The 27,640-nt window shown below is 42.7% G+C and overlaps 1 protein-coding gene across 1 annotated transcript in view; it reads right to left on the reverse strand.

Moving 5' to 3' along the window:
* The window catches only part of LOC145398100 (sialin-like), a 10,312-nt gene extending 2,006 nt beyond the window's left edge, over nt 1–8,306 (reverse strand). The window contains exons 1-9 of the mRNA XM_080271055.1: nt 8,249–8,306; nt 6,065–6,258; nt 5,116–5,340; nt 4,181–4,268; nt 3,869–4,095; nt 3,326–3,475; nt 2,516–2,648; nt 2,187–2,320; nt 1,678–1,785 (exon numbers count right to left, since the gene is read on the reverse strand). Coding sequence (XP_080127181.1) covers nt 1,678–1,785; nt 2,187–2,320; nt 2,516–2,648; nt 3,326–3,475; nt 3,869–4,095; nt 4,181–4,268; nt 5,116–5,340; nt 6,065–6,258; nt 8,249–8,306 — 1,317 coding nt within the window. The remainder of the gene's footprint in view (nt 1–1,677; nt 1,786–2,186; nt 2,321–2,515; nt 2,649–3,325; nt 3,476–3,868; nt 4,096–4,180; nt 4,269–5,115; nt 5,341–6,064; nt 6,259–8,248) is intronic.
* Nucleotides 8,307–27,640: the final 19,334 nt, after the last annotated feature.

Here is a 27,640-nt window from a genome sequence, read left to right on the forward strand (position 1 = left end):
GAGAGAGAGAGAGAGAGAGAGAGAGAGAGAAATGAGTAGGCTGGAGACATGACGCAGTGGGATAAGAATGTGACAAGGAGATGAGAGAGATGATAAAAATAAAAAGCTGAAATAAATAAAGTCAAAAATAAGAATCCACCCACACATAAACTCCTACTTGTCCTTAACCCGTTATCTCAGGCGACTTCTTTTTTATTTTTGCCATCTTGTGACGATTTATATGCAGGTTAAGATCTAGGCCCTTTAGAAATGGTGGGGATTACATACAGCCTTCAGCTAGAAAAAACTCAGGGCGTGCATACCTCTGCAAAAATAAAAAAAAGATTAATGATGTAATTACTCTTTCCTATCAGACGAACACTCTCTCACATAGTCAATAAATTCTACGGTCGTCGTTTGCCCTGTTTCACAGTTAATTAAGTCTACGGTCTTCGTCAGCCCCGTTTCACACTCTCAAAGCTCTCATACCTCTACCAGCGCCAATTAATTTGCGATTTATTCTTGCATCCAAATCTACATCCACCTCAAAATCTCACAAACTCTTCCTTGATTCACTACCCGCCTACCCACCAGCCTTCACTGTAATCCAAAAACAACTTCTAAACATACACTGCTCACAGACAGACAGACAAGGGTGAATGCATAACCGCCACTAATCCCTACACTATGAAAGACCTGTGACTGTGAATCCAGGGTTGGTTGTGGCAGTTTATATAGGAAAAAAAACACTTCAGTCCAAAACGGAGCGCAGTCTATTCAGTGTTTGGACAGAGCTGTTTCATTTCTGGAATAACATACACAGGATACAGGATATGATGAAAATGTAACTCCACTTATAAAAATGTAACTCCACTTATAAAAATGTAACTCCACTTATAAATAATGTAACTCCACTTATAAATAATGTAACTCCACTTATAAAAATGTATCTCCACTTATAAAAAATGTATCTCCACTTATAAAAAATGTAACCCCACTTATAAAAAATGTAACTCCACTTATAAAAAATGTAACTCCACTTATAAATAATGTAACTCCACTTATAAAAAATGTAACTCCACTTATAAATAATGTAACTCCTTATAAAAAATGTAACCCCACTTATAAAAATGTAACTCTTTATAAAAATGTAACTCCACTTATAAAAAATGTATCTCCACTTATAAAAAATGTATCTCCACTTATAAAAAATGTATCTCCACTTATAAAAAATGTATCTCCACTTATAAAAAATGTATCTCCACTTATAAAAAATGTATCTCCACTTATAAAAAATGTAACCACTTATAATTACAAATGCTACCACTCATGACAATAATACCACCACTTACGACAATAATACCACCACTTACGACAATAATACCACCACTTAAGACAAATACACTACCATTTATGACAAATTATACCCCCACTTATAAACAAACCCCTCCACTTACACACAAATCCCTCCACTTACACACAAACCCCTCCACTTACACATAAACCCCTCCACTTACGCACAATCCCCTCCACTAACAAAACAAACCCCTCCACTTACACACAACCCCCTCCACTTACACACAAACCCCTCCACTTACACACAAACCCCTCCACTTACACACAAACCCTTCCACTTACAAACAAACCCCTCCACTTACAAACAAACCCTTCCACTTACACACAAACCCCTCCACTTACAATGTTGGCAACGATATATCCAGTAACGGCAGGTGCGATGATACCTGTCACGGCCCCGAAGGTGTTAGCGAAGCCGAGGAGCGTGCCAGCGAGGTTTGGGGCCATGTCCTGTAGTGGAGGTGTTTATATATCACCATTAGTCCTTAACACCATTAGTCCTTAACACCATTAGTCCTAAACACCATTAGTCCTTCACACCATCACTCCTTAACACCATTGTATTTTTGATTTATTAATATTACATGATTAGTTTTTATGTGAGTGGTAATCGTATGAGTGCTGAATAAGACTGTTTGGTGCTGAGAGAGAGAGAGAGAGAGAGAGAGAGAGAGTAAGGGAGATAGCAAAATTACCCACCACTAACAAAAGCCTTCTATTTTCTTTATAACATTACCTGGAGTGAACAAGGGTGAGAGAGAGAGAGAGAGAGAGAGAGAGAGAGAGAGAGAGAGAGAGAGAGAGAGAGAGAGAGAGAGAGAGAGAGAGAACCTTCCATTTTATAACATTACCTGATGTGAACAGAGGTATCCGCTGTGCACGGCGCCGCTGAACATCCCTCCCACACACAGCATCGTCAGTGCCACCTCAGCCTGACACTGTAAACCCGCACACACCAGCAATCCGCACATGGGCCCCCACAGCCCTGCGCACACACACGTACACACACCGTATTAGAGTTGCACATGGTGGGTGATAGAGGAGAAGTATTGTTGTTATTATTATTATTATTATTATTATTATTAACACATTTTCCTTCATGCAATTTCTCTCTCTCTCTCTCTCTCTCTCAAACAGTGCACCAACCAACACACCTCCACCTGCCCTCACCCACACCTACCTATTGCCGTCGAGATCCTCCTAACGTTCAGTATAGACAGCTTCTCTCTCTTGCTTAGTGTCACCACGATCCCTGCCCATATATAACTCCACACCCACATCAGGAAGTAAGGTAGGGATGATATTAAACCATTCTGAAAGCGAGAAGCAGGGTTTGGAAATTTATCTGGCTGGCTCTCTCGCTGTGTTTATGTATGTGTTCGTCTGTCTTTCCGTCGATCAAGCTTCTGTGTCTATCTGTTTGTGTGTCTGTCTGTGTCTGTCTATATGTCTGTCTTTCTGTCGATCAAGCTTGTGTGTCTATCTGTCTGTGTCTCTGTGTCTGTCTATATGTCTGTCTCTGTCTCTGTCGATCAAGCTTGTGTGTCTATCTGTCTGTGTGTCCGTCTGTCTCTGTCTGTCTCTGTCGATCAAGCTTGTGTGTCTATCTGTCTGTGTGTCTGTTTGTGTCTGTCTATATGTCTGTCTCTGTCTGTCTTTCTGTCTACCTGTGAATAAAATCAATTAATCAATCACTCAATCAGTTTACCTGTCTTTAACTTTGAATGAATGAATGAATGCACTAGTCTATCTATCTATCTGTCTATCTACTTATCTTTCTATCTGCCTATCAATCTATCTATCTATCTATCTGTGAAGGGATGACGGAATAAATCACTCACTCAACATACCTATCCATCAACACATCAACCCACCTCCAACCCTCCCAACCTCAGCAGCATATCAAGGAGCCCCGTACCCTGACGAACCTTCAAGACTAAATTACATATATTCCCAAGTTTCCCCTTCAAACCGAGGGCCACAAACTCACGCTGGCCAGGTTGTAGTGCTGGACGTCATGTAGGTAGGTTGGAAGCTCCGTCAAGAGGGTGTAGAAGCCATAATCGTTGCCAAAGGACACCAAGACGAGGCCCCAAAAAGGTAGCGAAGTCAGGATTGGATGCCACCTTACTGAGACGGTCTGACCAGGGGTATTGTTATTAGTGTTATTATTATTGTTATTATTATTATTATTATTATTATATTATTATTATTAGGGTTTTTATTATTACTATTATTATTATTATTATTAGTTATTATTAGGGTTTATTATTATTATTATTACTATTATTATTATTATTATTATTTTGTTGTTGTTTTGGTCTTTTCCTGTGTGTGTGTGTGTGTGTGTGTGTGTGTGTGTGTGTGTGTGTGTGTGTGTGTGTCCTTATCCCTCTTGTCACACCACTCCACACTACACCACACCACACCACTCCACACCACACCACTCCACTCCACACCACACCACATCACACCACACCCCACCACACCACATCCCTTCACACCACACCATCCACCCTCTCACCCATCTCACCTTAGCCCCTTTCATAGCTCCTTGCTGCCCTTTCAACTTCATCAGCCTTTCAGGAGACAAGCCTGGGTGATCCTCCGGCCGCTCATACACCAGGATACACCACGCGAAGGCCCAGACAATACCAGCTACACCAAAGACGTAGAAAGTCGCAGGCCACCCTCCAAGAAAGGTTGTAGACGCCAGCCACCCTGATACTAGCATTCCTATTACTGTGCCAAGTTGATAGCCTGGGGGAAAATGAGAGAAAGTGTGAGAGAGAGGGAGTGTGTGTGTGTGAGAGAGAGAGAGAGAGAGAGAGGAGGGGGCACTAACCTGAAAACACAATGGTGGTGAACTTGGCTCTCTCAAGCGGGAGAAACCACGCAGCCAACATTGTGTTCATGGATGGGAAGGTCACGCCCTGAGGGAAATGAAAAAGATATAAACACACACAATTCTATCTATCTATCTATGTCTATCTATCTATTTACTTATTTGTCTATCTGTCTATCTAGCTGTGTAATCATATATCAGTCTAACAATACTTAACAAACCATGTGTGTCTCTATAAAGCTAGGAATCTTAGCATGAATCTCTCTCTCTCTCTCTCTGCCTCACCATATAACTATCTACCCTCTCTATCTATCAGGAACCACACACACACACACACACACACACACACACACACACACACACACACACACACACACAAACCAAACAACACCATACCCTACACTATACCACAATAATTTATCACTATTTTCTATAACCCACAACATCTATATCAATCACTATACATCCTTGACTACACTTGCAATCTAACTTAATATAATCATAATTATTTTAGTGTAATTTATGTCAATGAAATATAATACTGTATATGCTTTGTGTTATTAACCACTGTAATACACGCACATACACACACACAAACACACACACACACACAGTCTCCCCTTCCCCCCACACACAAACTCTCCCCTACACATACACACAAACTCTCCCCTACACATACACACAAACACTCCCCCTCCCACACATACACAAACTCTCCTCCTCCCATATACAAACACACTCCTCCCCCGCCCACACATACACGCACACTCCTTCCCCCCACATACAAACTCTCTCCCCCTCCCACATACACACCTCCCCCTCCTCCCCACACACACAAACTCTCCCCCCACACACATACAGACTCTCCTCCTCCCACATACACACCCCTCCCCCTCCTCCCCACACACACACAGGTAACAACATTTCTTTCTCACCTGGGCAGCTCCAAGAAGCCCCCTATTCAAGATGAAGAGCTGTACTGATGATTTGGCGAAAGGGGGGGAGAGGAGAGTGAGCAGCGATGATATAACTAATCCCATGCCAAACACTGCCTTCCCCCCCAGATATTCGCTGGCCCTGCCCCCAAGGAGATTCGTGGTTGCATACCCCCAGAAGAAGGCCCCCAAGACCAATCCCTGAGTCCACCTGTCCCACTCGAACTCTCCTTCGATCTGGGGAAAAAAGAGACCTGAGAGTTAATCCCAGACTTGACCCCCCCCCAGACTTGACCCCCCCAGACTTGACCCCCCCCAGACTTGACCCCCCCAGACTTGACCCCCCCAGACCTGACCTCCCCAAACTTGACCCCCCCAGACTTGACCCCCCCAGACTTGACTCCCCCCAGACCTGACCTCCCCCCAGACTTGACCCCCAGACCTCACTTCCAGGGGCACAAGATCACCAGCTCTCAGGCCTGTCTCTCTGGCGGGTGTGGATTACGAAGCTACAGTGGTCAAGAGTCGCATAGACCAGCGACTCCAATAGTTTAATGTCTTTATTAGCACTGTAATGTTCATGAATATAAAATAAAGTAATAAAAGTAGTAGTAGTAGTAGATGTAGTAGATAGTAAGTAGAGTCGTTGGCGTGCTTGGGGCCAGCGGATTGTAATACGAGGGTTAGTGTTAACCTTCACATTACAACTCCAAATGGTGAACTGTATTAGCAAGGCTGGTGCAGATCTTCACAATACTCAAATGCAAGGCGATTGAAAAAATAGTAGTAGTAGTAGTAGTAGCAGTAGTAGTAGTAGTAGTAGTAGTAGTAGTAGCAGTAGTAGTAGTAGCGGTAGTAGCATTAGTCGTAGGGTAGTAATAGTAATAGCAGAAGCGGTGATAGTAATAGCAGTAGTATAACTCACAAACACATACACACACAAACTCACCCCTCCATCATCAGGCGTCGTGTAGTTTAAATTCTCAGGGCAAAATTCTTCTCTAGAGTTGTTCGAGGCATTGAGAGGCTTGACCATAGCAACGATGGCCACGGATAGATTCACTCTCTGACTATACTCTATGATCATACCCAAGCAGCCAAGTATAGCCAGAGTATACCGGGGGTTCATCCAGCCTCTTGACCCTGGGAAGAGATAGATAGATGGATGGATAGATAGATAGATAGATAGATAGATAGATAGACTGATAGCTACTTAGGGATATATACACTAATGGATGGATGGATAGATGCAATAAGTAGACATATATATAGATTGATGGACGGATATATTAAGTGGATGGATGGATGGATAGATGCTTAGTCTGGGTATACCAAGATTGTGTGTGTGTGTGTGTGTGTGTGTGTGTGTGTGTGTGTGTGTGTGTGTGTGTGTGTTAATCCTGTGTTATATCAGTATTTCTTGTAATGGTCACCTCCTACAGTATGTACATATATTTTACTTTAATTTAGTATACCCTCCTTTCTCTATTTCTTCTTCCTTCCCCTCTTCCATTTCTCTTCTCTCCTTCTCTCCATCCCCTTCCCTTCCCATCCCTTCCCTTCCCCTTCCTTCCCTTCCCTTCCCTTCCCATCACTTCCCTTTCCTTCCCTTCCCATCACTTCCCTTTCCTTCCCTTCCCATCACTTCCCTTTCCTTTCCTTCCCTTCCCTTCCCATCACTTCCCTTTCCTTCCCTTCCCTTCCCATCACTTCCCTTTCCTTCCCTTCCCTTCCCATCACTTCCCTTCCCTTCCCATCACTTCCCTTTCCTTCCCTTCCTATCACTTCCCTTTCCTTCCCTTCCCTTTCTTTCCCTCCCCTCTCTCTTCTATATTCTTCTCTTCCTTTCCCTTCCATTCACTACCTCTCCTCTCTTCCCCAGTTCCTTCCCTTCCTCTTCATACCATCTCCCCCACCTCACCTTTCCTCTCTCCCTCCACCCCTCACTTACCTGACATGGAGGAAAGGAGAGAAGTTGTCTCATCCGAAGTGTCAGGTTCTCTCTCACTCTCTCCCATGGTTGAGTCCTGTTAGAGTGTCCGGTGTCCAACGGATGTCCTGCCAATCTGTGTCCTTCCAAAAACACAATATATTTTTAATCCCCGTCTTCGTCGAGTACAGAAACTCCTTGACACCTCTTCCTTAGCGAGTTATTTTCCTGATTTATTAACATCCCCCGGTTTCCTTCCTAAATCTTCAACGTCGACACTCAAACATATAGTAACGGAGCTAAATCAGAAATAAATCGGTAAGGAAGAGGTGTTACTAAGCTTCCTAACCTTATTGGAATACCGTCGTTAAATTTACACTTATCTTCTTACTGCATAAAAACGTGTATTACTAAACACACGCGCACACACACACACACACACACACACACACACACACACACACACACACACAAGAATCCAAGGTACACACAAAATTATTAGCCCTAATCTCCCTTGCAGATAAAAGATACAGGACAGAATCTATTAACATTCCATTGCCTCAGATCAACTCTCTCTCTCTCTCTCTCTCTCTCTAAGTTAATGTTATTTCGTCTTTCTAGGGAGACTCTGAATTTTTGTTTTGATTGTACATTATTTTAGACTCTCTCTCTCTCTCTCTATACATATATGACTCTCTGTGGTAGTGTGTGCGTTTTCGTACATGGAATAACGAGGGTTCGCGCCCCGCCAGGGTAATAAACTTTAGGAGTGTTCACCCGGCCACGTACTGCTTTGACCGACATACAGTGAGGTGCTGTGGTTGAGCCAGTGTCATGTATTACAAAGCATGCTTGCCCCCATTCGGCTTGCGCGGGCCGATTACACTTGGTTACACGTAACACATTCAAAGCCACTCCAACATTATACACTAACAAGCACTACTCACCCTACATACAATCTCTACCAGACAGCCTAAGCCACTTGGTAGCGATACATAGGCTGTATCGTCCCCACTTCGGTCGGGATAGGCCGGTCCTGCAGTGGACACTCAACGGATGATATATACTCGTATATTGGTGAATACTTTCCTCATCACCACCACAACCAGCACTATCACCACCACCAACACCACTACTCCACATCAGTATTTAACCAAGAAATTTGTCGGGCGGGTCACTCCTGTTATGGGCTAATACTGAGACCTGCCACTAGCAAAGGGCGCTTTGTTAGCGAGTGACGAGCGAGAGAGCCGTTGTACATACGCTTATCATCATAATTTCATCTTGGTGTAAACTTTCAACATTTGTGGTTAGGTAGTTGGCCAATAACAGAACATTTAAGCTGGAATATTTACTTTCTCACGTTTTCTCTCTGGATGTGCATATAGCGAGGCGCCGTAGCATTTATCACACGCGCAATGTTCATTACTCTGCCACCGACTTCCCGTGGTGTCAACGAACTGTGTCGGTAAACGCTTGGCTGTTGATCGAATGTAAAAAAAAAAAAATAAAAAATAAAAATAAAAAGAAGAGAAAGAAATGGTGAGATTACCCTTGCTGATTTCACCTCGTAAACACTGAAAAAACGTTCATGTAAAATTATAAGCGTAGTATCCGACATTTAACTGCTAGAATACACGCAAGATATCATAGTGTTACAACAGGAAATCTTTATAAATTCGACTTCACGGTGGAACATGTCACCTGAAGCCCTCGGTACATTCCCTAGGAGAGTTGGGATTCCAAGGGGTTTCTCTGGTTTCATGAGTATATATATAGATAAAAACAAAATTGATTGAACGTATCTATTACCTGCTGAAAGAATCTCATCTCTATCTCACATAATAGGAAAGTTATTAGCCTCTAAAAATCATCGCGGTCGGGTCGTGTCAGGCCGCTCATTTCTCAGCTGAATGTAGAGTAAACATCGCCTCGCTCGCTGTGCTCGCTCGCTCGTAACTACATTCACCACCTCCACCACCATCAACATCCATACCCGTGCTCACTACTACCACCACAGCGTCCACAGCATCCACACCACCACCACCACATTAACTTTGAACGAATCAGTAGGTTCACTTCTGGTAGGGGCTAATATTACTCTCTACCATATCCATCACCACAGCTAGTACCACACCTACCACCACCACAATAGCCACACTCACTACTATCACCATCACCATCAACCAGAATACCACAACCACCACCACCAGTACGTTGACCACCACTACCACCACCTTCACCATCACTACCTTCACCACCACAATCACCACACAGCAACTAACCCTCAACAGGAGATCTAGTACTGTTGTGATTGGGGGTCGAATCACCTCTACCACAATCTGACTCACTACCACAAATTTAACCACAGATAAAGAGAGATACGAACCGCAAACAATGAAGCTTCGTATCAGATGCTCTCTCTCTCTCTCTCTCTCTCTCTCTCTCTCTCTCACACACACACACACACACACATATACTCGTATATATACAGAAAAAAAAAAAAAAAAAAAAAAAAATATATATATATATATATATATATATATATATATATATATATATATATATATATATATATAACATACACTGAGAGAGAGAGAGAGAGAGAGAGAGAGAGAGAGAGAGAGAGATAAACAGATAGATAGATAGATGGATAGATATAGAGACAAACACACACACACACACACACACACACACACACACACACACACACACACACACACACACACACACACACACACACCTGGCAAACAGAAAACGGGCCATATAAAAATTTCACAGGGGTAACTTATATAAACGTCCCATCCAATAGCTAAGAGAACAGACTATAACCTCAATATCTTAACTTACCTATGCTCGTTTTCTCGCCGGGTAAGGAAGCTCCCTGACACATTTTCCTAAGCGATTTATGTTGCTTATTACACCTTACTGCCCTCTTCTGTGTTATACAAATCCTTCAACCATCGCTATCCGCTGCATAAAGAAAGTGCACAAGGATATTAACCAGCCATATTCAAAAATAAATCTCAAGGAAGGAAGTGTTAGGGAGCTTCCTTACCCGACGAGAATATGGGCCCTCGTCTCTACATTCACCGCCTAAGACCGGTTCTAGGCGGTACAGGAGGCTCCCTGACACCTTTTCCTTAGCGATTTATTACACCTTAGCATATTCTTCCTTATTTATATCATTTTATTATATACATAACATGCATCATTAACCCTCCTCAGGTACACCTGGTTATGACAGACCTGGGTAATTTTGTCGATGGTATAGTTCAGTAACTTACACATGCCTGGCATCCCTGGCCTTCTCAACAGCTTCCTATCTTTCTGTGCCCCTGCAGGGTGTAGGGGGGTACATTAGTGTCACTCTATGTTTTTGCAATATATACATCACTCAGAATTGCTTGTCGGGTGTGTAAGATCCAGGTGTACCTGAGGAGGGGGGAGAATTTGTCTTTATGAGCCTTCAAGTTGTGTTTATGTTGTGTGGGATCCACTGTGCCCAGAGTGAAGGTCCTGCAGCCCTCAAGTGGTGACACAAGGGCGTGACTCGGTGTGGTCTTGGTTGTCGTGTATGGTGACCAAAAAAGGGTTGAGTGTTGCGGACCTCTTGAGAAATCCATTATAGGTGTGAGAACCAGCCAAATGTTACCTTTGTCTCGTCATGTAACTCTCATGTGACTTGGTATATTATTATTATTATTACTATTACTACTACTACTACTGCTACTACTACTATGACTACGATTACTACAGCTACTACTACCACTACTACCAACACTATTATTACTGTTATTATTTATTATTATTATTATTATTATTTTAGTCCTACTACTATTACTACTACTACTACTACTACTACCGCTACTACTACTACCACTGTTACTACCACTTCTACCACCACCATTATTACTGTTGTTATTATTATTATTATTATTATTATTATTATTATTACTACTACTACTACTACTACGACTACTACAACAACAACTACTACTACTATTACTAGAATTACTACAACTACCACTTATTATTATTATTATTATTATTATTATACATTACAACCTATAATAGAAAAAGGGGTAATAAAGGCTGCTTCTTGCTGCTGTTGTTGTTGTTGTCGTTCATCATCATCATCATCATCATCATCATATTCTTCTTATTGTTGCTGTTGTTGTGTTGTTGTTGTTGTTCTTCTTCTTCCTCCTCCTCCTCCTCCTCTTCTTCTTCTTCCTCCTCCTCCTCCTCTTCTCCTCTAGGTCCAGTACTCTTACGTAAAGGTGTGCAGGTGTAAATGACCCGTGATAAGGTAGGTCACGCCCAACAAATCACCTGTTGCGGTAGGGCAGTGGTTGGGGGGGTGTGGGGCTGAGGGGGGGTGTGTGGTTGGGGGTAGGTGTGTGGCTGAGGGGGAGGTGTGTGGTTGGGGGAGGTGTGTGGTTGAGATGGTGTGTGGTTGAGGGTAGGTGTGTGGTTGAGGTGGAGGTGTGTGGTTGAGGTGGAGGTGTGTGGTTGAGGTGGAGGTGTGTGGTTGAGGTGGAGGTGTGTGGTTGGGGGGAGGTGTGTGGTTGGAAGGGGAGGTGTGTGGTTGGAAGAATTAGTTTGTGGTATGATCTGGTATTTGTTTTTAAGATTAAATAAAAATCATATCTGGCAACACTCCCCGAAGCACGTGGTTTTTAAATGCCCGAAGCACGTGGTTTTTAAATGCCCGAAGCACGTGGTTTTTAAATGCCCGAAGCACGTGGTTTTTAAATGCCCGAAGCACGTGGTTTTTAAATGCCCGAACCAGACATTTAAATCCCATAGAACAGAAAAAAAAAGTGTCCATGATTCCTTAAAAAAAAAAAAAAAAAAAAAAACGGATATGCCTGGGATTTCTGAATGATATATGTCTCTGAAAAACTTTAATTTCCAATAAACAAAATAAATAAATAAAAATAAATACATAAATAAATAAATAAATAATGTATGAGTGTTACGTACTCCCTGCACACCATCTCAAGAGACTCCCTGGTTCATTATAAACAGATAATAATAATAATAATAATAATAATGATGATGATGTTCATAATAATAATAATAATAATAATAATAATAATAACAATAATAATGATGATGATGATGATGATGATGATGATAATAATAATAGTAATAATAATAATAATAATAATAATAACAATAATAATGATGATAATGATGATGATGATAATAATAATAATAATAATAATTATTATTATTATTATTATTATTATAAATGAACCCACGTGATTTTTTAATATCCTTCCTTTCTATGCATCCGACTCTGGGCATAAGCTTCATAACCCGTTCCCAAGGCCCTTCCTCCTACACACCATACACCTCCACATGTCACCACTTCGGCGCTAACACCCACCGTCCATACTGAATACATGCTAGGGCTGTCTCATACAGGACTGGTGTATTGGTATTAGCGGGGGTATTTTTACAACATATTCCCAGATTACTGTAGCTTAATTCCTTCGATACGGTGTCATTCTCTCTCTCTCTCTCTCTCTCTCTGTGTTAATGAAGACGTAGGTACAGCCACAGGTTCATCTTAAAACGTGAACCCAGTGGACTGCAGGCTGAAGTGACCCCTCTCCCCCAGGCCACCATCGTCCTTTTGGGGGATAGGGAGGGAGCTGAGGGACGTTTGGATAACCAGGCAGCTCCACCACCCTGTCTAATCAGTGCCACCACGTGAAGGCGACCCTCTTCTATAGCTCTCACAGACACCTTAGATACAAAGCGATTTTCTTACATTAAATAAAATCGATTGGAAAAGATGTGTAGATGTTTTTCAGTTGTGTGTGTGTGTGTGTGTGTGTGTGTGTGTGTGTGTGTGAGACTGTAACATATGTGTGTAAGTAGAGACGTAGCAACAGCCTTGAGGAATTATGGTGTGACACAAGACAGTCATGTTTCCAGACGATTCTAGTGGCTGCTTAATACCGCTGCGAGAGAGAGAGAGAGAGAGAGAGAGAGAGAGAGAGAGAGAGACAGAGAGAGAGAGAGAGAGAGAGAGAAGTAGGCAGGTAGGTAGGCAAGTCGGCAGGTAGGTGGGTAGGCAGATATAAACAAACAGACCAGTGCAGGAAGAGAGAGAGAGAGAGAGAGAGAGAGAGAGAGAGAGAGAGAGAGAGAGAGAGAGAGAGAGAGAGAGAGAGAGAGAGAGAGAGAGAGAGAGAGGGGTATGCACTCCCTGGCATGACTTGTTAAATCTAGGGTGATTATGAGGTGGGTCGAGGTGGGGTGGGGGGGTGGTCAGCCGTATCACCTGTCTGTTCCCATCTCAGGTTTCGTAACGCCTTTTCCTTAGCGATTTATTTTGTCTCTCTTTACCTTCATATCATCTTGTATGTCAGTGATTCAAGCTACATCGATAATAAAAAGATATAAATAGCAGATATGAGACTAGGAAGGTGTAATGTTCAAAATAAATTGGTAAGGAAGAGGTGTTAGGAAGACTTAGACGTCAGCTAGAATATAACTCACCTAGACACCTAACCAAAACAAACTCAGTCAATATAAACACGAATTTAATAACATACGAAAGACTACGAAGGCCTAAGAACCAAAATAAATCGCTAAGGAACAGGAGTTACGGATTTTCCCTCGTTAACGTTCCTAGGGACCTACTATATATATTTTGGTAGACTGGGAGTTGCCTTCAGTTACCCATGCAAGGGCGAAGGGGGAGGATGCTTGCTCTGCTTCTAGTCACCTTGGTCGGGTTTGTGGCTGCCAGTGGTAAGTGTTGTAGGTGTTGTATGTAAGTGTTATAAGTGTTCTGATCTTACTTGGAAGAATATCTAGCAAGGTCCCTCTTCGTCTGTAATTATGTATTTTTTAAAAGATATGATTGTATTTCTAAGGACTTTTGATGATAATTTTGTAATATTATTTTTATATCTTAGTGTCCTCTTACTATTACTACAACAACTACTACTACTACAACCAGCATCATCACCACCATCACTTCTACTCATCCTCCCACATCCACCACTACTACTACTACTACAATATTCCAGGCAGCCCAGAGGTGCGATCAGACGTAGGGTGTAAGAACAGCTATGCACTTGGGAGGTACGGGAAGTGTGTGGCCTTGGGGTGCTGTGAGGGCAGTGGACAAGATTCTGATCCAAGCCTGTGCACTGGCGGGGGATCCACAGAGACGTGCTGTTACCGGGACTACTCGTGTGGTTAGTCATCTTTACCTGTTCTAGGGGAAGGGTTGGACCTAGAACTATTTACCTGTTTAACTGATCCTCCTGTGCATAAATCTCCAGTAGGTAAAGGGTTAAGGTTTATAAATACCCTATCCTCTACCTCTGCCTAACTCCTCTAACTCTATTGAACTTATCCTAACTCTGCTTAACTTTAACTATAATCTAACCTAAGCCAAACTAACCCAACCCAGCTTAACCCAGGCTGACCTGTTCTAACACAAACCTAACCCAATCAAACCCTACTTGTTCCAACCCAACGCAAACCAAATCAAGCCAACCCCCACCCCAACCCAACCCTACCCATCCCAACCCAACCCTACCCATCCCAACCCAACCCTACCCATCCCAACCCAAACCAACCCCATCCCACCCCAACCCAACCCAAACCAACCCCATCCCAACCCAACCCAACCCAACCCCACCCCAACCCAACCCAAACCAACCCCACCCCAACTCAACCCAAACCAACCCGATCCCATACCATCCCAGTCCATCCCACCTCACTTAACATAGCCTCATCCTACGCAACTCACTCCACCCCAACCCAACCCAACCCAACCCATCCCATCCCATCCCAACCCACCCCACCCAACTCATTTAAACCCAGCCTAATCCTACCCAACTCACACCAACCCACCCCAGCCCAACCCAACTCGATCTAACGTAGCCTAAATCCCAACGCAAACCAACCGAACCCACCCCAACCACGCTCCACTCCACCCCAGCCCACCCCAACGCGATCTAACGTAGCCTAACCCCCCCTCTCCAGGTAGCCCCAACTGCATCAACGTAGCCGGAACGTGGGTCAGCCGCTACGCCTATCATGGGGACTACAATTCAGTCTACACAGGCTTCTCTACACTCAAGGCCAAGGGAATTAACAGGGTGTACTTTAACGTGTGGGCCGATGGGAGCTTGTATGCTGAGAGTGCTACAGCTCGGGCCAACGGTAGGTGTACTGGATAGATAGATGGATGGATAGATAGATAGATAGATAGATAGATAGGTAGATGGATAGAGAGTTGTTACCTCATTCTTACCCAATTATTATTAGCGACGTAGAATGCAGTCAGACTGATAAATAGCTGGATAGGTAGATAGCGGTAGAGAGAGAGAGAGAGAGAGAGAGAGAGAGAGAGAGAGAGAGAGAGAGAGAGAGAGAGAGAGAGAGGAAAGAGGCAGGATAGGAAGGAACACCAGAAATAAAACAAACCAAATGAAATACGAAATACAGGTGTATCAATATGGCATTTCCCCTCACCTCCTGGCCTTTCCCCTCACCTCCTGGCCTTCCCCCTCATCTCCTGGCCTTTCTCCTCACCTCCTTGCCCCTTCACCGCCCCCTTCAGGTGTCACCATGGCCGGGGATCGCCTTGCAACTGCGGTGAGTGTGGCGCAGGAGGTGGGGCTTGAAATCTATGCTTGGTTTGAGTATGGAACGCAGGCGTGTTATGGGTCTCTGAACGCCTTCGCCCAGACTGCTGCTTCTAAGGTGAGTTTGATTAATTTTAAGAGGTGATGAGATAAATATGTGGATGGATAGTGATGGATAGACAGAGACATGGATAGATAGATGTATATATGGGTAGACAGAGAGATAGATTGATATAGATGTAGCAGATAGATAGATGGATAGTGATGGATAGACAGAGACATAGATAGATAGATGTGGATATGGGTAGATAGATAGATAGAGTGATACAGATGTAGTAGATAGATAGATGGATAGTTACAGATATAACCTGATAAACATAGATAGATGGATAGACAGATAGAGATATAGGTAGATAGATATATTGATAGATAGATTGATTAAATGACTGAATTGATATGCACACACAAACAGACATACAGACAGATACAGAAACATAAAACCACACAGCTAAAAACAAAATAAACAACCATCAGGCAAAAGAAAGAAACAAAGGCCTATCTTCCAGGGCTGGCTGCTGTGTCATGACCCCTCCAGCGGCTGCACAGACTACTTCGCCAGCAGCTACGCCTATCTCGACCTCAGGAACAGCGCAGTGGTTGACTTTCTGGCAGGCATGGCGGCAGATCTCGCGAGCGGGTATCCGGGGCTTGATGGCTTCCAGTTCGATGACCACTACTCCCTGCCAAATGAGTTCGCTTCGGTAAGTTCGGAATGGGAGTGTATTGAATATAAACGGTTCGATGACCACTACATCCTGCCAAATGAGTTCGCTTCGGTAAGTTCGGAATGGGAGTGTGTTGAATACAGACGGTTCGATGACCACTACACCCTGCCAAATGAGTTCGCTTCGGTAAGTTCGGAATGGGAGTGTATTGAATATAGACGGCTCGATGACCACTACACCCTGCCAAATGAGTTCGCTTCCGTAAGTTCGGAGGGAGTAAGTATTCAGTATGGACTATTCGACGACCACTACTCCCTGCCAAATGAGTTCGCTTCGGTAAGTTCGGAATGGGAGTGTATTCAATATAGACGGTTCCGGTGAGCCCTGGTTGAGAAAATGTTAATATGTATTCAGTATGGACGGTTCGATGATCATTACACCCTGCCAAATGAGTTCGCTTCGGTAAGTTCGGAGGGACAGTGTATTCAATATAGACGGTTCCGGTGAGCCTTGGATGAGAAAATGTTAATATGTATTCAGTATGGACGGTTCGATGATCATTACACCCTGCCAAATGAATTCGCTTAGGTAAGTTAAGTATGAGGGTGTATTCAACATGGACGGTTCGCCAAATTAGCTGCGGTGAGCCCTGAGAAAATCTTAGTATGTATTCAGTATGGAAGGTTCAATGATCATTACACCCTGCCAAATGAATTCTCTCTGGCAAATCCTGAGGGAGACTGCCCTAGCACGTGGCCAGTGTAGACGGTGGATATTAGCGCCGGAGTGGTGGCATGTGGAGGTGTGTGGTGCGTAGGAGGACTGTTGATTCTCAGGGAACGGGCTGTCAAGTTTATGTACTGAGTCGGATAATCAACAAAATAGAGAGAGAGAGAGAGAGAGAGAGAGAGAGAGAGAGAGAGAGAGAGAGAGAGAGAGAGAGAGAGAGAGAGAGAGAGAGAGAGAGAGAAAATGAAAGAAAGAAAAAAGAAAATCCATCACCTCCACTCTCTGCTCCTTACACGAGAACCATTTAACTCCAATCTTCCCACCTCTCAATACATATAAGCCCAAATTAACCTAAAGTAACCTGATCTAACCTTAACTTTCAACTATAATTCTGAACCTTGTGCCCCCAGACCAGCAGGATGAGCCATAGTGCCTGATAGGGATATGCAGAGAGTGGATTGGTATACATGCGTTACAAGTCTCGCTATGCAAACATCAACCTAACCCACCCTAACCTAACCTAGCATAATCTAACCTCACCTACCTCAAATACAGCTCTAGATATTCCTTCCCAGACCAGCAGGATGAGCCAGAGTGCACACTACAGATATACAGATAGTGACTTTGTAAATATCCATGAGAAATCTCGCTCTGCAAACTCCAATCTAATCCACCCTAATCTAATTAATCTAGCATAATCTAACCTCACCTATCTCGACTACAGCTCTAAAATTCGCCTCCTAGACCAGCAGGATGAGCCAGAGTGCGGACTACAGATATACAGAGTGACAAACCTCGCTCTGCAAACTCCAATCTAATCCACCCTAATCTAATTAATCTAGCGTAATCTAACCTCATCTATCTCGACTACAGTTGTAAAATTCACCTCCCAGATCAGCGGGATAAGCCAGAGCGCCCGATACGGATACACGGAGAGTGGTTTGGTCAGCATTCGTGATAAGGCGCGCTCAGCAAGGTCCAACATTCACGTCTCGCTGGCTCCCTCCCCGCTGGACTTCGCGCGTACCAACCACAACGTCGACTGGGCTGGCTACATCATTGATGGTGTGGTGATGGAGGTGAGAGAGAGAGAGAGAGAGAGAGAGAGAGAGAGAGAGAGAGAGAGAGAGAGAGAGAGAGAGAGAGAGAGAGAGGCAGGCAGGTAGGCAAGTCGGCAGGTAGGTGGGTAGGTAGGTATAAGCAAATACAGACCATTGCGAGAGAGAGAGAGAGAGAGAGAGAGAGAATTAGAATTTTAGGAGACAGTTGAGAGACTTTGAAGGCGGAAGGAGACATGGTAGGCCAAAAAAAAAATAAATAAATAAATTATGTGGTAAAAGTATGTGTGCGAAGGAGGTATGGAGAGTGAGGAGGCTCCCTAACACCTCTTCCTTAGCGATTTATTTTTGGATATGGCTGGTTAACATCCTTTTGCATGTTTCCTATGCAGAGTATGGCGATATTGGAAGGATATACGTAACACTGAGGAGAAGAGTAAGGTGTATCAAAATAAATCGCCCAGGGAAAGGTGTTAAGGAGGCCGACTAGAATATAGGCCTAAGGAACTGGAAGGAAGAATGTTGACAAATATCTTTTTCCTTTTTTAAGTAATTTTTTTATCTTTTTAGGCCTAACTTTATTTTTTTTTAGATTACCTTAATTTTAGGGGGAGAGGGGAGATTACATTTGATCTCCCCCACTCCTCCCCCCGGCCTAATTGTCCGGGGGGAGGGGAGTTGGAGGGATTCCTCGCCCCCCCCATCCCCTCAGGGTCTACACTTATGCAAACTACTATACTCTTTTTACTCTAACTTGGCCTAAATTTTCGTCCCTTTGCAGCTGATTTCATGAATCTCAATGGCAGGAAGGGACTGTGATTCTACATCCTTTCCACGGCACTTCTTCGTGACTAGCACCATATTCCAGTGCCAAATAATTCTTACAGTTCAGCATTCAGTGTGGAAAGACGGCAATTTTAGGCCAAGTTAGTGTAAAAGGAGTATACCAACTGTTCCACCCTGTTCAAGTGTTCCACTCTTCAAGTGTTCCACCCTTCAACTGTTCCACCCTGTTCAACTGTTCCACCCTTCCACTGTTCCACCCTTCAACTGTTCCACCCTTCTACTGTTCCACCCTTCCACTGTTCCACCCTTCAACTGTTCCACCCTTCCACTGTTCCACCCTGTTCAACTGTTCCACCCTTCCACTGTTCCACATTCAAACTGTTCCACCCTGTTCTACTGTTCCACCCTCCAACTGTTCCACCCTTCAACTGTTCCACCCTGTTCAACTGTTCCACCTTTCTACTGTTCCATCCTTGTGTTCCACCCTTCCACTGTTCCATCCTTGTGTTCCACCCTTCCACTGTTCCACCCTGTTCAGCTGCTCCACCCTTCTACTGTTCCACCCTTCGAGTGTTCCACCCTGCTCAACTGTTCCACCCTTGTGTTCCACCCTGCTCAACTGTTCCACCGTGCCCTACAGGTGGTTCCGCAATACTACCGCACCTCCTCCAGCTCCTTCCAGTCATCCTTAGACGCTGATCTGGCGAGAGTTCAGGCGACGGAGAGCGGACTTGTGGCTGGCATCAGGTGAGAGAGAGAGAGAGAGAGAGAGAGAGAGAGAGAGAGAGAGAGAGAGAGAGAGAAAGGAAGTATTTTTTTTTCATGGGAGTTTTGATCATGATAGTAATATATTGTTCACATGAGAGAGAGAGAGAGAGAGAGAGAGAGAGAGAGAGAGAGAGAGAGAGAGAGAGAGAGAGAGAGAGAGAGAGAGAGAGAGAGAGAGAGAGAGAGAGAACAAAATACAGAGTGTCTTCTGCATAAATAACATTCACAAAGATTTTAACCAGCCATATCCAAAACTAAATCGCTAAGGAAGAGGTGTTAGGGAGCCTCCTTCACTAATGAGAATACATTATCCTGAGATGACATACTACATGATATACTGTATACTGAACTGAGCCAAATGATATAACCAGTATACTGTCTCAAATACACTGAGGTGGTTTGGCCATGTGGAGAGGATGGAGAGTGAGAGACTGACGAGGAAAGCGTATGTGAGCGAGGTGGAGAGGGAGGCCAAGGATGAGATGGAGGGATGGGGTGGAGAGGTAACTGAGAGAGGGAGGTGTGAGTTGGGAACAGGGCAGTGAAATGGCGCGGGAAAAGGGTGACGTGGAGGCGATTTGTTTGTGGCCACCCCGTATGGGATTAAGGCGTCTGGCAATAGATAGATAGACAGACTATTTCAAACGATATATTGTGAACTACGGGCCAAAAATTATATACTACTCCAAACAATATATTCTTAACTTATGCACAAAAATTATACTTCTCCAAACGATATATTTTGAAATGCACAAAAATGTTACCAAATGATATATTCTAAAGTTGACGATATCTTTTGAACTTGATATGTTAAGAATTTGACGATATATTTTAAACTTCTGCCTCAAAATCATCATCATCATCCGGACGTCCTTTCCCACCCTAAGGCAGGGTGAGGAGTACCAACGTCCAGACAGCCCAAATTTGCCCAGTCCAATGGGCCACGCTTCCATTCACTCATCATTCAAGCCCTTGGAATCCTGGCTCTATCGGATACACCAAAAAACATTCGCCACGTTCTGTAGCTTCACATAAACGTATCCCATTGAGTCAACCCGGACGCTGCCAAGTTAAAAAGGGGTGCCAAATCCCTGATCATGCACTTCTCCTCACAATGTTCATCCAGCCACCCCAAAATTATTCCAAACTGTATATTCCCAACTGTACTAAAATTATACAAATGTCCATCTCTCCTCCCAGGCTCTCCGGATCAGGCGCTGACACCCCCTGGGCCGATGTAGACGCGATGTTAGAGTACTGTTACACCACAAACCTTCGCGGCGCCGCCTTCTGGTTCGCTGATGATATTATTGCAGACTCTAGTTGGAACCCGCCCGCCTTCCGCTACTGCTGAGGGAGTTTGGCGCAGATACCCCTGATGAGGATGAAGGAAAACGTACGCAAATGATGGAGAAAATGGGACGATGAATGAAAAAGAAAATGTGTTGCTGTACTAGGCGAGCGAATCTGACACCCTTTTAGAAACAAAAAATAAATGAATAAATAAAGAAATAAGTAAATAAATAGATAAAGAGATAAATAAATAGAGAAACAAAGATCGAAATGGAGAAATAAGAATAACTATAGCCTACTTGACGGATTTTTGGACATTATTTCTGGCTTCTTCACCAACAGACGACATTTGTAAGATCAATAAAATCGTCTAATGGCTGAAGTGAAGCAAAATGAAGAGTTCGTTGTATTTATGGTATTTCCTAAGCTGAATAAAATCGCCTGAAAATAGAATGAAATATTACTAATGTTTGTGGTACTAGACTTTCCATTCGGTTCCCGCAACGTCCATCTCAGCAGTTACTTCAACAAACAAGGGATGAGGCTACGGCACACCTAATGTCTGACTTGGCTCGTATCTCTGACTGGGGTAAAAATCATCTGGTTGTTTTTAATGCATCAAAGACTCAGTTTTTGCACCTATCAACCCGATAAAATCTTCCACAGGTATACTCACTAATGTTTAATAATATTCAGCTTGATTCTGCATCATCCTTGATCATGCTTGGGGTTTCATTTACTCGGGACTTATCTTGGAAAGATCATATTACATCTCTTGTAAAATCTGCTTCCAAGAGATTGGGTGTGCTAAGACGACTCCGTACCTTCTTTACCTCTGCACAGTTGTTGACTTTATACACGGGTTTTATTCGCCCCTGTGTGGCGTACAACTTTCATGTGTGGGGAGGCTCCCCACATACAGCCCTTCTCAATAGGGTGGAGTCAAAGGCTTTTCGTCTCATTAACTCTCCTCCTCTTACTGGCTCCCTTCAATCTCTGTCTCTTCGCCGCACTGTTGCATCTTTATCTCTTTTCTATCGCTACTTCAATGGTCACTGGTCCTCTGAACTGTCTGCTTGCATTCCTCCACCTCTACGACGGGCGCGTAGCACCCGTCTGGCAGCAAACTCTCATCCCTTTTCTGTCCAACTCTCTAATGCAAGAGCTAACCGTTACTCCCAGTGCTTCAATTATGCAACAGGTGAACTCTGGAACTGTCTCCCTCTGTCTGTATTTCCTACTTCCTATGATCTCCAGTCTTTCAAACGCAGTGTGTCCAGGCATCTTCAAATGAACGGATCTTGAACTTGGCTTTCTTTTATATTGTTTTTGTTTTGTTTTTCTTGGAAGGAACGTTTTGCGTGCTCAGCCTTTGGTTCCTTCTTCCTTGCATGAAAAAAATAAAAGTTGTCACCTGTCTTTCACCTTTCTTCCTCTTCTCGGTGAACGCCAGAGTATCGTTCTTTTTCATAATATTTCACATTTCTCATCCCTCCCCAAACGTCACAGTATTTCGTTCATGACATTCCACATCCATCATCTCTCACCACACGCCAAAGAGTCTGTGTTTGTGAAATTTGTAGTTATTTATATATTTTTGGCTGCAGCTGTCAGAGTATTTCGTTCTCCATGACATTCCACATCCATCATCCGTCACCACACGCCAAAGAGTCTGTGTTTGTGAAATTTGTAGTTATTTATATATTTTTCTGTAGCTGTCAAAATCCCCCCCCCCCAAAAAAAAAAAATCTTATAGTCTGTGGTTATAAAGAAAGGGAAAAAAAAAAAAAGTCCATGGCAGTCAAAGAACATCCATGGAATTATTTTTTAATTATAATTTTCAAAGCTGTCTATTTTCCATTTTTCGTAGTTTGTACCCGTCAAAATCAATGGAATTTTTAGTTACCGTATATATATTTTTTTTAAGCTATCAAGGTAGGTGGCCGCCAATTTGGTACTTTGGTAGTCTGCAGCTGTGAAAATCCATGAACATTTTTAGTTATAGTCTCTGGTTGTCAAAAAAAAAAAAAAAAAAAAAAAAAAAATCATGGCAGTCAAATTCCGTCTATGGAAATTTTTAGTTACTTTTTTTTTTTTTTTTTTTTTGTCTGTGGCTGTCAAAAAAAAAAAAAAAAAAATCATGGCAGTCAAATTCCGTCTATGGAAATTTTTAGTTACTTTTTTTTTTTTTTTTTTTTTTGTCTGTGGCTGTCAAAAAAAAAAAAAAAAAAATCATGGCAAATTCCGTCTATGGAAATTTTTTTTTTTTTTTTTTTTTTTTTTTTTTTTTTTTAAGTCTGTAGCTGTCAAATATTTTTTTCTGTGGCTCTTAATATCCATGAAAATTTTTAACTATAGTCTCTGATTTAAAAAAAAAAAATCCACAACACAATCCATGGAATTTTTTTTTATAGATATTTTGGTTTTCGTTTTTTAGTTATTATGGTTGTTAGTTATTGTTTAGTTTATTATAGTTCGGATCTTGCATTTGGCTCGCTCTTGTATTTTGTTTTTCTCTGGGAAGGAGCAATGATTGCGGGCTCGTGGCCTTTGGTTCCTTCTTCCTAGCATAAAAAAAAAGGTCAAAAATCATTCATTCATTCATTGCCAGACGCCATGTATCCCAAACGGGGTGGCCAAGGGCTTAGAGTTAACTGTTTTACAGGGAGGGGCACTAATCCTCCACCAACCCCACCTGACACGTAGGGAGAACGTTATGCCAACAGCATCTGGTGTTTACAATAAAATGAAATAAAATAAATCCAGGGCAGCCAAAGTCCAACCCAAGCCACACAGTTGTTCAGCGTCTCATGGTACAGATAAATGAGAAAAACCCAGAAAGCCTTGTACCTGAACTTTTACCCTGAGTGTGGGAAATAGTCCAACAAGCAATTGGATCCACATTTACTGACAATCTTGGGCGTACGTCTTCACCTCTTGGCATATCTATACCTTTTTCACCTTAACTTGGTCCAGAATTTCGTCCTCTTGCTGCTTACTCCACGTAGTTCAATGGTGGAGAAAGGTAGACGATTCTGTATCCTTTCCATAGCACTTCTTTGTGACTAGCATGATATTCTAGTGTTAATCTATCGTTAGGATTTAAAATGCTACGACTCTGCAACCTTCCCATAGCACTTCTTTGTGACTAGCATGATATTCTAGTGTCAATTTATCAGTAAAACTCAGGATTAGAATGACTCTGTATCCTTTCCATTGCACTTCTTTGTGACTAGCATGATATTCTAGTGTAAATATATCGACACAACTCATGAAAAGAATGGACTCTGGAGCCTTTCCATAGCACTTCTTTGTGACTAGCATGATATTCTAGTGTTAATTTATCGACACAACTCAGGATAAGAATGCCACAACTCTGTATCCTTTCCACAGCACTTCTTTGTGACTAGCATGATATTCTAATGTTAATTTATCCGTAAAACTCAGGGTTAGAATGGACTCTGCAGCCTTTCCATAGCACTTCTTTGTGACTAGCATGATATTCTAATGTTAATTTATCCGTAAAACTCAGGGTTAGAATGGACTCTGCAGCCTTTCCATAGCACTTCTTTGTGACTAGCATGATATTCTAATGTTATCCGTAAAACTCAGGGTTAGAATGGACTCTGCAGCCTTTCCATAGCACTTCTTTGTGACTAGCATGATATTCTAGTGTTAATCTATCATTACAACTCAGGATTCAAGATAAGGAGATGGCAATTCTAGGCCAAGTTAGAGTGAAAAGGATATACACTAATAATCATGTTACTACTAGAGGCTTAGAAATAATATAGGTTGGTATCTAGCAACGAAGATGTTAGAGGAGGCTATGATCTCTTCCTTACACCTGATTCTTAGCGATTTATATTTGGATATGGGTGGTTAAAATCCTTCTGATGGTTATTTATGCAGAGATGGTGATAGTGGAAGGATTTATATAGCTGAGAATACGACAGGAGGGTGTAATAAAGAAGAATTGCTTGAAGATAGTGGGAGGATTTATATAATACAGAATGGGACACGAGGGTGTAGTGAAGAAGAATTGCATGTAGATAGTGGGAGATTTATATAATACAGAATAGGACAGGAAGGTGTAAGTGGAAGGATTTATATGACAGAGAAAAGGACAGGAGGGTGTAATGAAGAAGTGTTTGTAGATAGTGGAAGGATTTATGTAACAGAATAGGACCGGAAGGAGAAATGAAGAAGATTTGCATGTAGATAGTGGAAGGATTTATATGACACAGAATAGGACGGGAAGGTGTAATAAACAAAATCTGCTTGCTTATACCTCTCTCTCTGTTCATATAAGTACCACGCTGAGCTGAATTGATAAGTGCCAGTGGAATTCCCAAAGAAGGGGGCGAAGACTGAGTGTTGAGGGGAATGGAGGGGTGACCTGATTGTATTTTGGGGTCACCTGGATGTAATTAACGTGGCGGGGGGAAGTCCCAAGATAAAAGAGAGCATGCCGTGGGAATTCTTGGAAGACGCAGATAAAGTTACGTAAGACGGGGGTGGTGATAAGTAAGCGAGTTTTTGTTGTGTGTCCAAATTCAAGGCTACTCGGAGAAAATGTGTTCGGTATTTTATGTTAACAGAATTCATCACCATAATTCTTGTCCTTCTCCTCCTCCTCATCATCATCATCGTCGTCATCATCATCATCATCCACCTCCTCCTACTCCTCCTCCTTCCCATCATCGTCATCATCATCGTCATCCACCTCCTCCTCCTACTCCTCCTCCTCGTCATCATCATCATCATCATCATCATCCTGCTACCTTCAGACGATTTTATTCAGCACAGAGGTGACGGCGTGGAGGAGTTAATGGAGATTCTTATTTATTTTTTATTTGCTTATTTTATTTTTAATCAATATTTTTCTCTACAGACGATTTTACTCAGCTCAGGAGAGACTGCGAACTGAAGAGGGTAAATAGAGCCTTAATTAAATAATAATAATAATAATAATAATAATAATACTTAGAACTCTGAAACTGCTGAAGCAATATCAGAAGAAGTCCACATTCCACGTAAAAACACCTGTATTACTGTAGACCTAATATTATGGGACTTTTCATATGACTCAAATTTTTTTTAAGGATTTTGACCTGTGACCACGAAATCAAAGTCAAGGTCATTCATACTGTGCAGATCATTTTCACTCCTGACCCACTACCTTCCCACCGAGTTTGGTCAAGATCGGACAAATACTCTCCGATTTAGAGCACTTTCTGGCACGAGGCGGCTGATTTGATTCTCCTCAGTGTCTCGAAAGTATTTGTTGGATCTCAGTATCAAGACCCAGGTGCACTAGTATATGGTAACGAATTCATACTGCAACATTTGTAAGGCAATCCATTCAGTAGTTTTGGCTAAGCAGGAAAGCAAACGTTGAGAAAATAACAGAAAGGGTAGTAGCGCTAAGATTTATTACTATTATTATTATTATTATTATCATTATGGTGCCAACAGAAGCCTGCAACCTACATACATCACCCCAGAAAATTCAAGCCTATCTCGAACGGTCTTGGAATGTCAGCCTTCTATAGACCTACTCCCCCCCCCCAAAAAAAAAGGAAAAAATCTGTAATATCTATCTATCTATAGCCCGACGCCCTAATCCCGCAAAGGGCAGCCGCAGACAAAACGCCTCCAAGTCGCTGTCACCCACCATTTGACTACCCTCCCCCCAACTCACTCCCCCCCTCCCTCATATACCTCTCAACTCCATCCCTCCACCTCATCCTCGGTCTATCCCTCCCGCTCCCTCCCTCCACCTCACCTACATACACCCTCTCAGTCAGTCTTTCATTCTCCATTCTCTCCACATGTCCAAATCACCTCAGTGTATTTCTCCTAATCTTCTCAACCACATCCACATTAAGAACAATAATAAGTTCAACAGTAAATAAAAAGATAGATAAAAAATAGATAAATGAGTTCGTTAGCTAAATACCCAAATAAATAAATAAATAAATAAAAGACGGCCTCGGGGTGAAGTGGTAGGCGACTGTGGAGGGCTAGGCTGTGGGAACGACCAGATGGATGGCGCCAGTACTGTCAGCCGGAGAGTCGTGTGCCGAGGGTCGTAATTTGAAGGTCGTATCAAGGGTCGTATTTTAAGTCGTATTGTAAGGGCTTCTGAGGGACGTAATTTTTTTTTTTCTGGAGGTCGTATTTAAATATAGGGTGGTCGTATTGAAGGATTTATTTTTCTGAGGGTCGTATTTTGGGGGGGATGTATTTTGAGGATCGTATTTTGAGGGTCGTGTTTTGAGGGTCGTATTTTGGAGGTCGTATTTTGAGGGGTCGTATTTAGAAGGTATTTTTGGGGTCGTATTCTGAAGGTCGTATCTTGGGGGGTCGTATTCTGAAGGTCGTATTTGGGGGGTCGTATTTTAAGGGTCGCATTTTGAGGGTCGTATTCTGAAGGTCGTATCTTGGGGGGTCGTATTTTAGGTCATTTTCAGTGTCGTATTCTGAGGGTCGTATCTTGAGGGTCGTATCTGGGGAGTCGTACTAGGTCTCCAGATTCTTAGCCTTCCATAATCCTTTTTCTACTCCTTTCACTCGAACCTGGCCTAAAATTGCCATCCCTTCATC

Source organism: Coenobita brevimanus, chromosome 44, assembly GCF_032717465.1.
Source record: "Coenobita brevimanus isolate Jiangsu-jjx chromosome 44, ASM3271746v2, whole genome shotgun sequence".
NCBI lineage: Eukaryota > Metazoa > Arthropoda > Malacostraca > Decapoda > Coenobitidae > Coenobita > Coenobita brevimanus.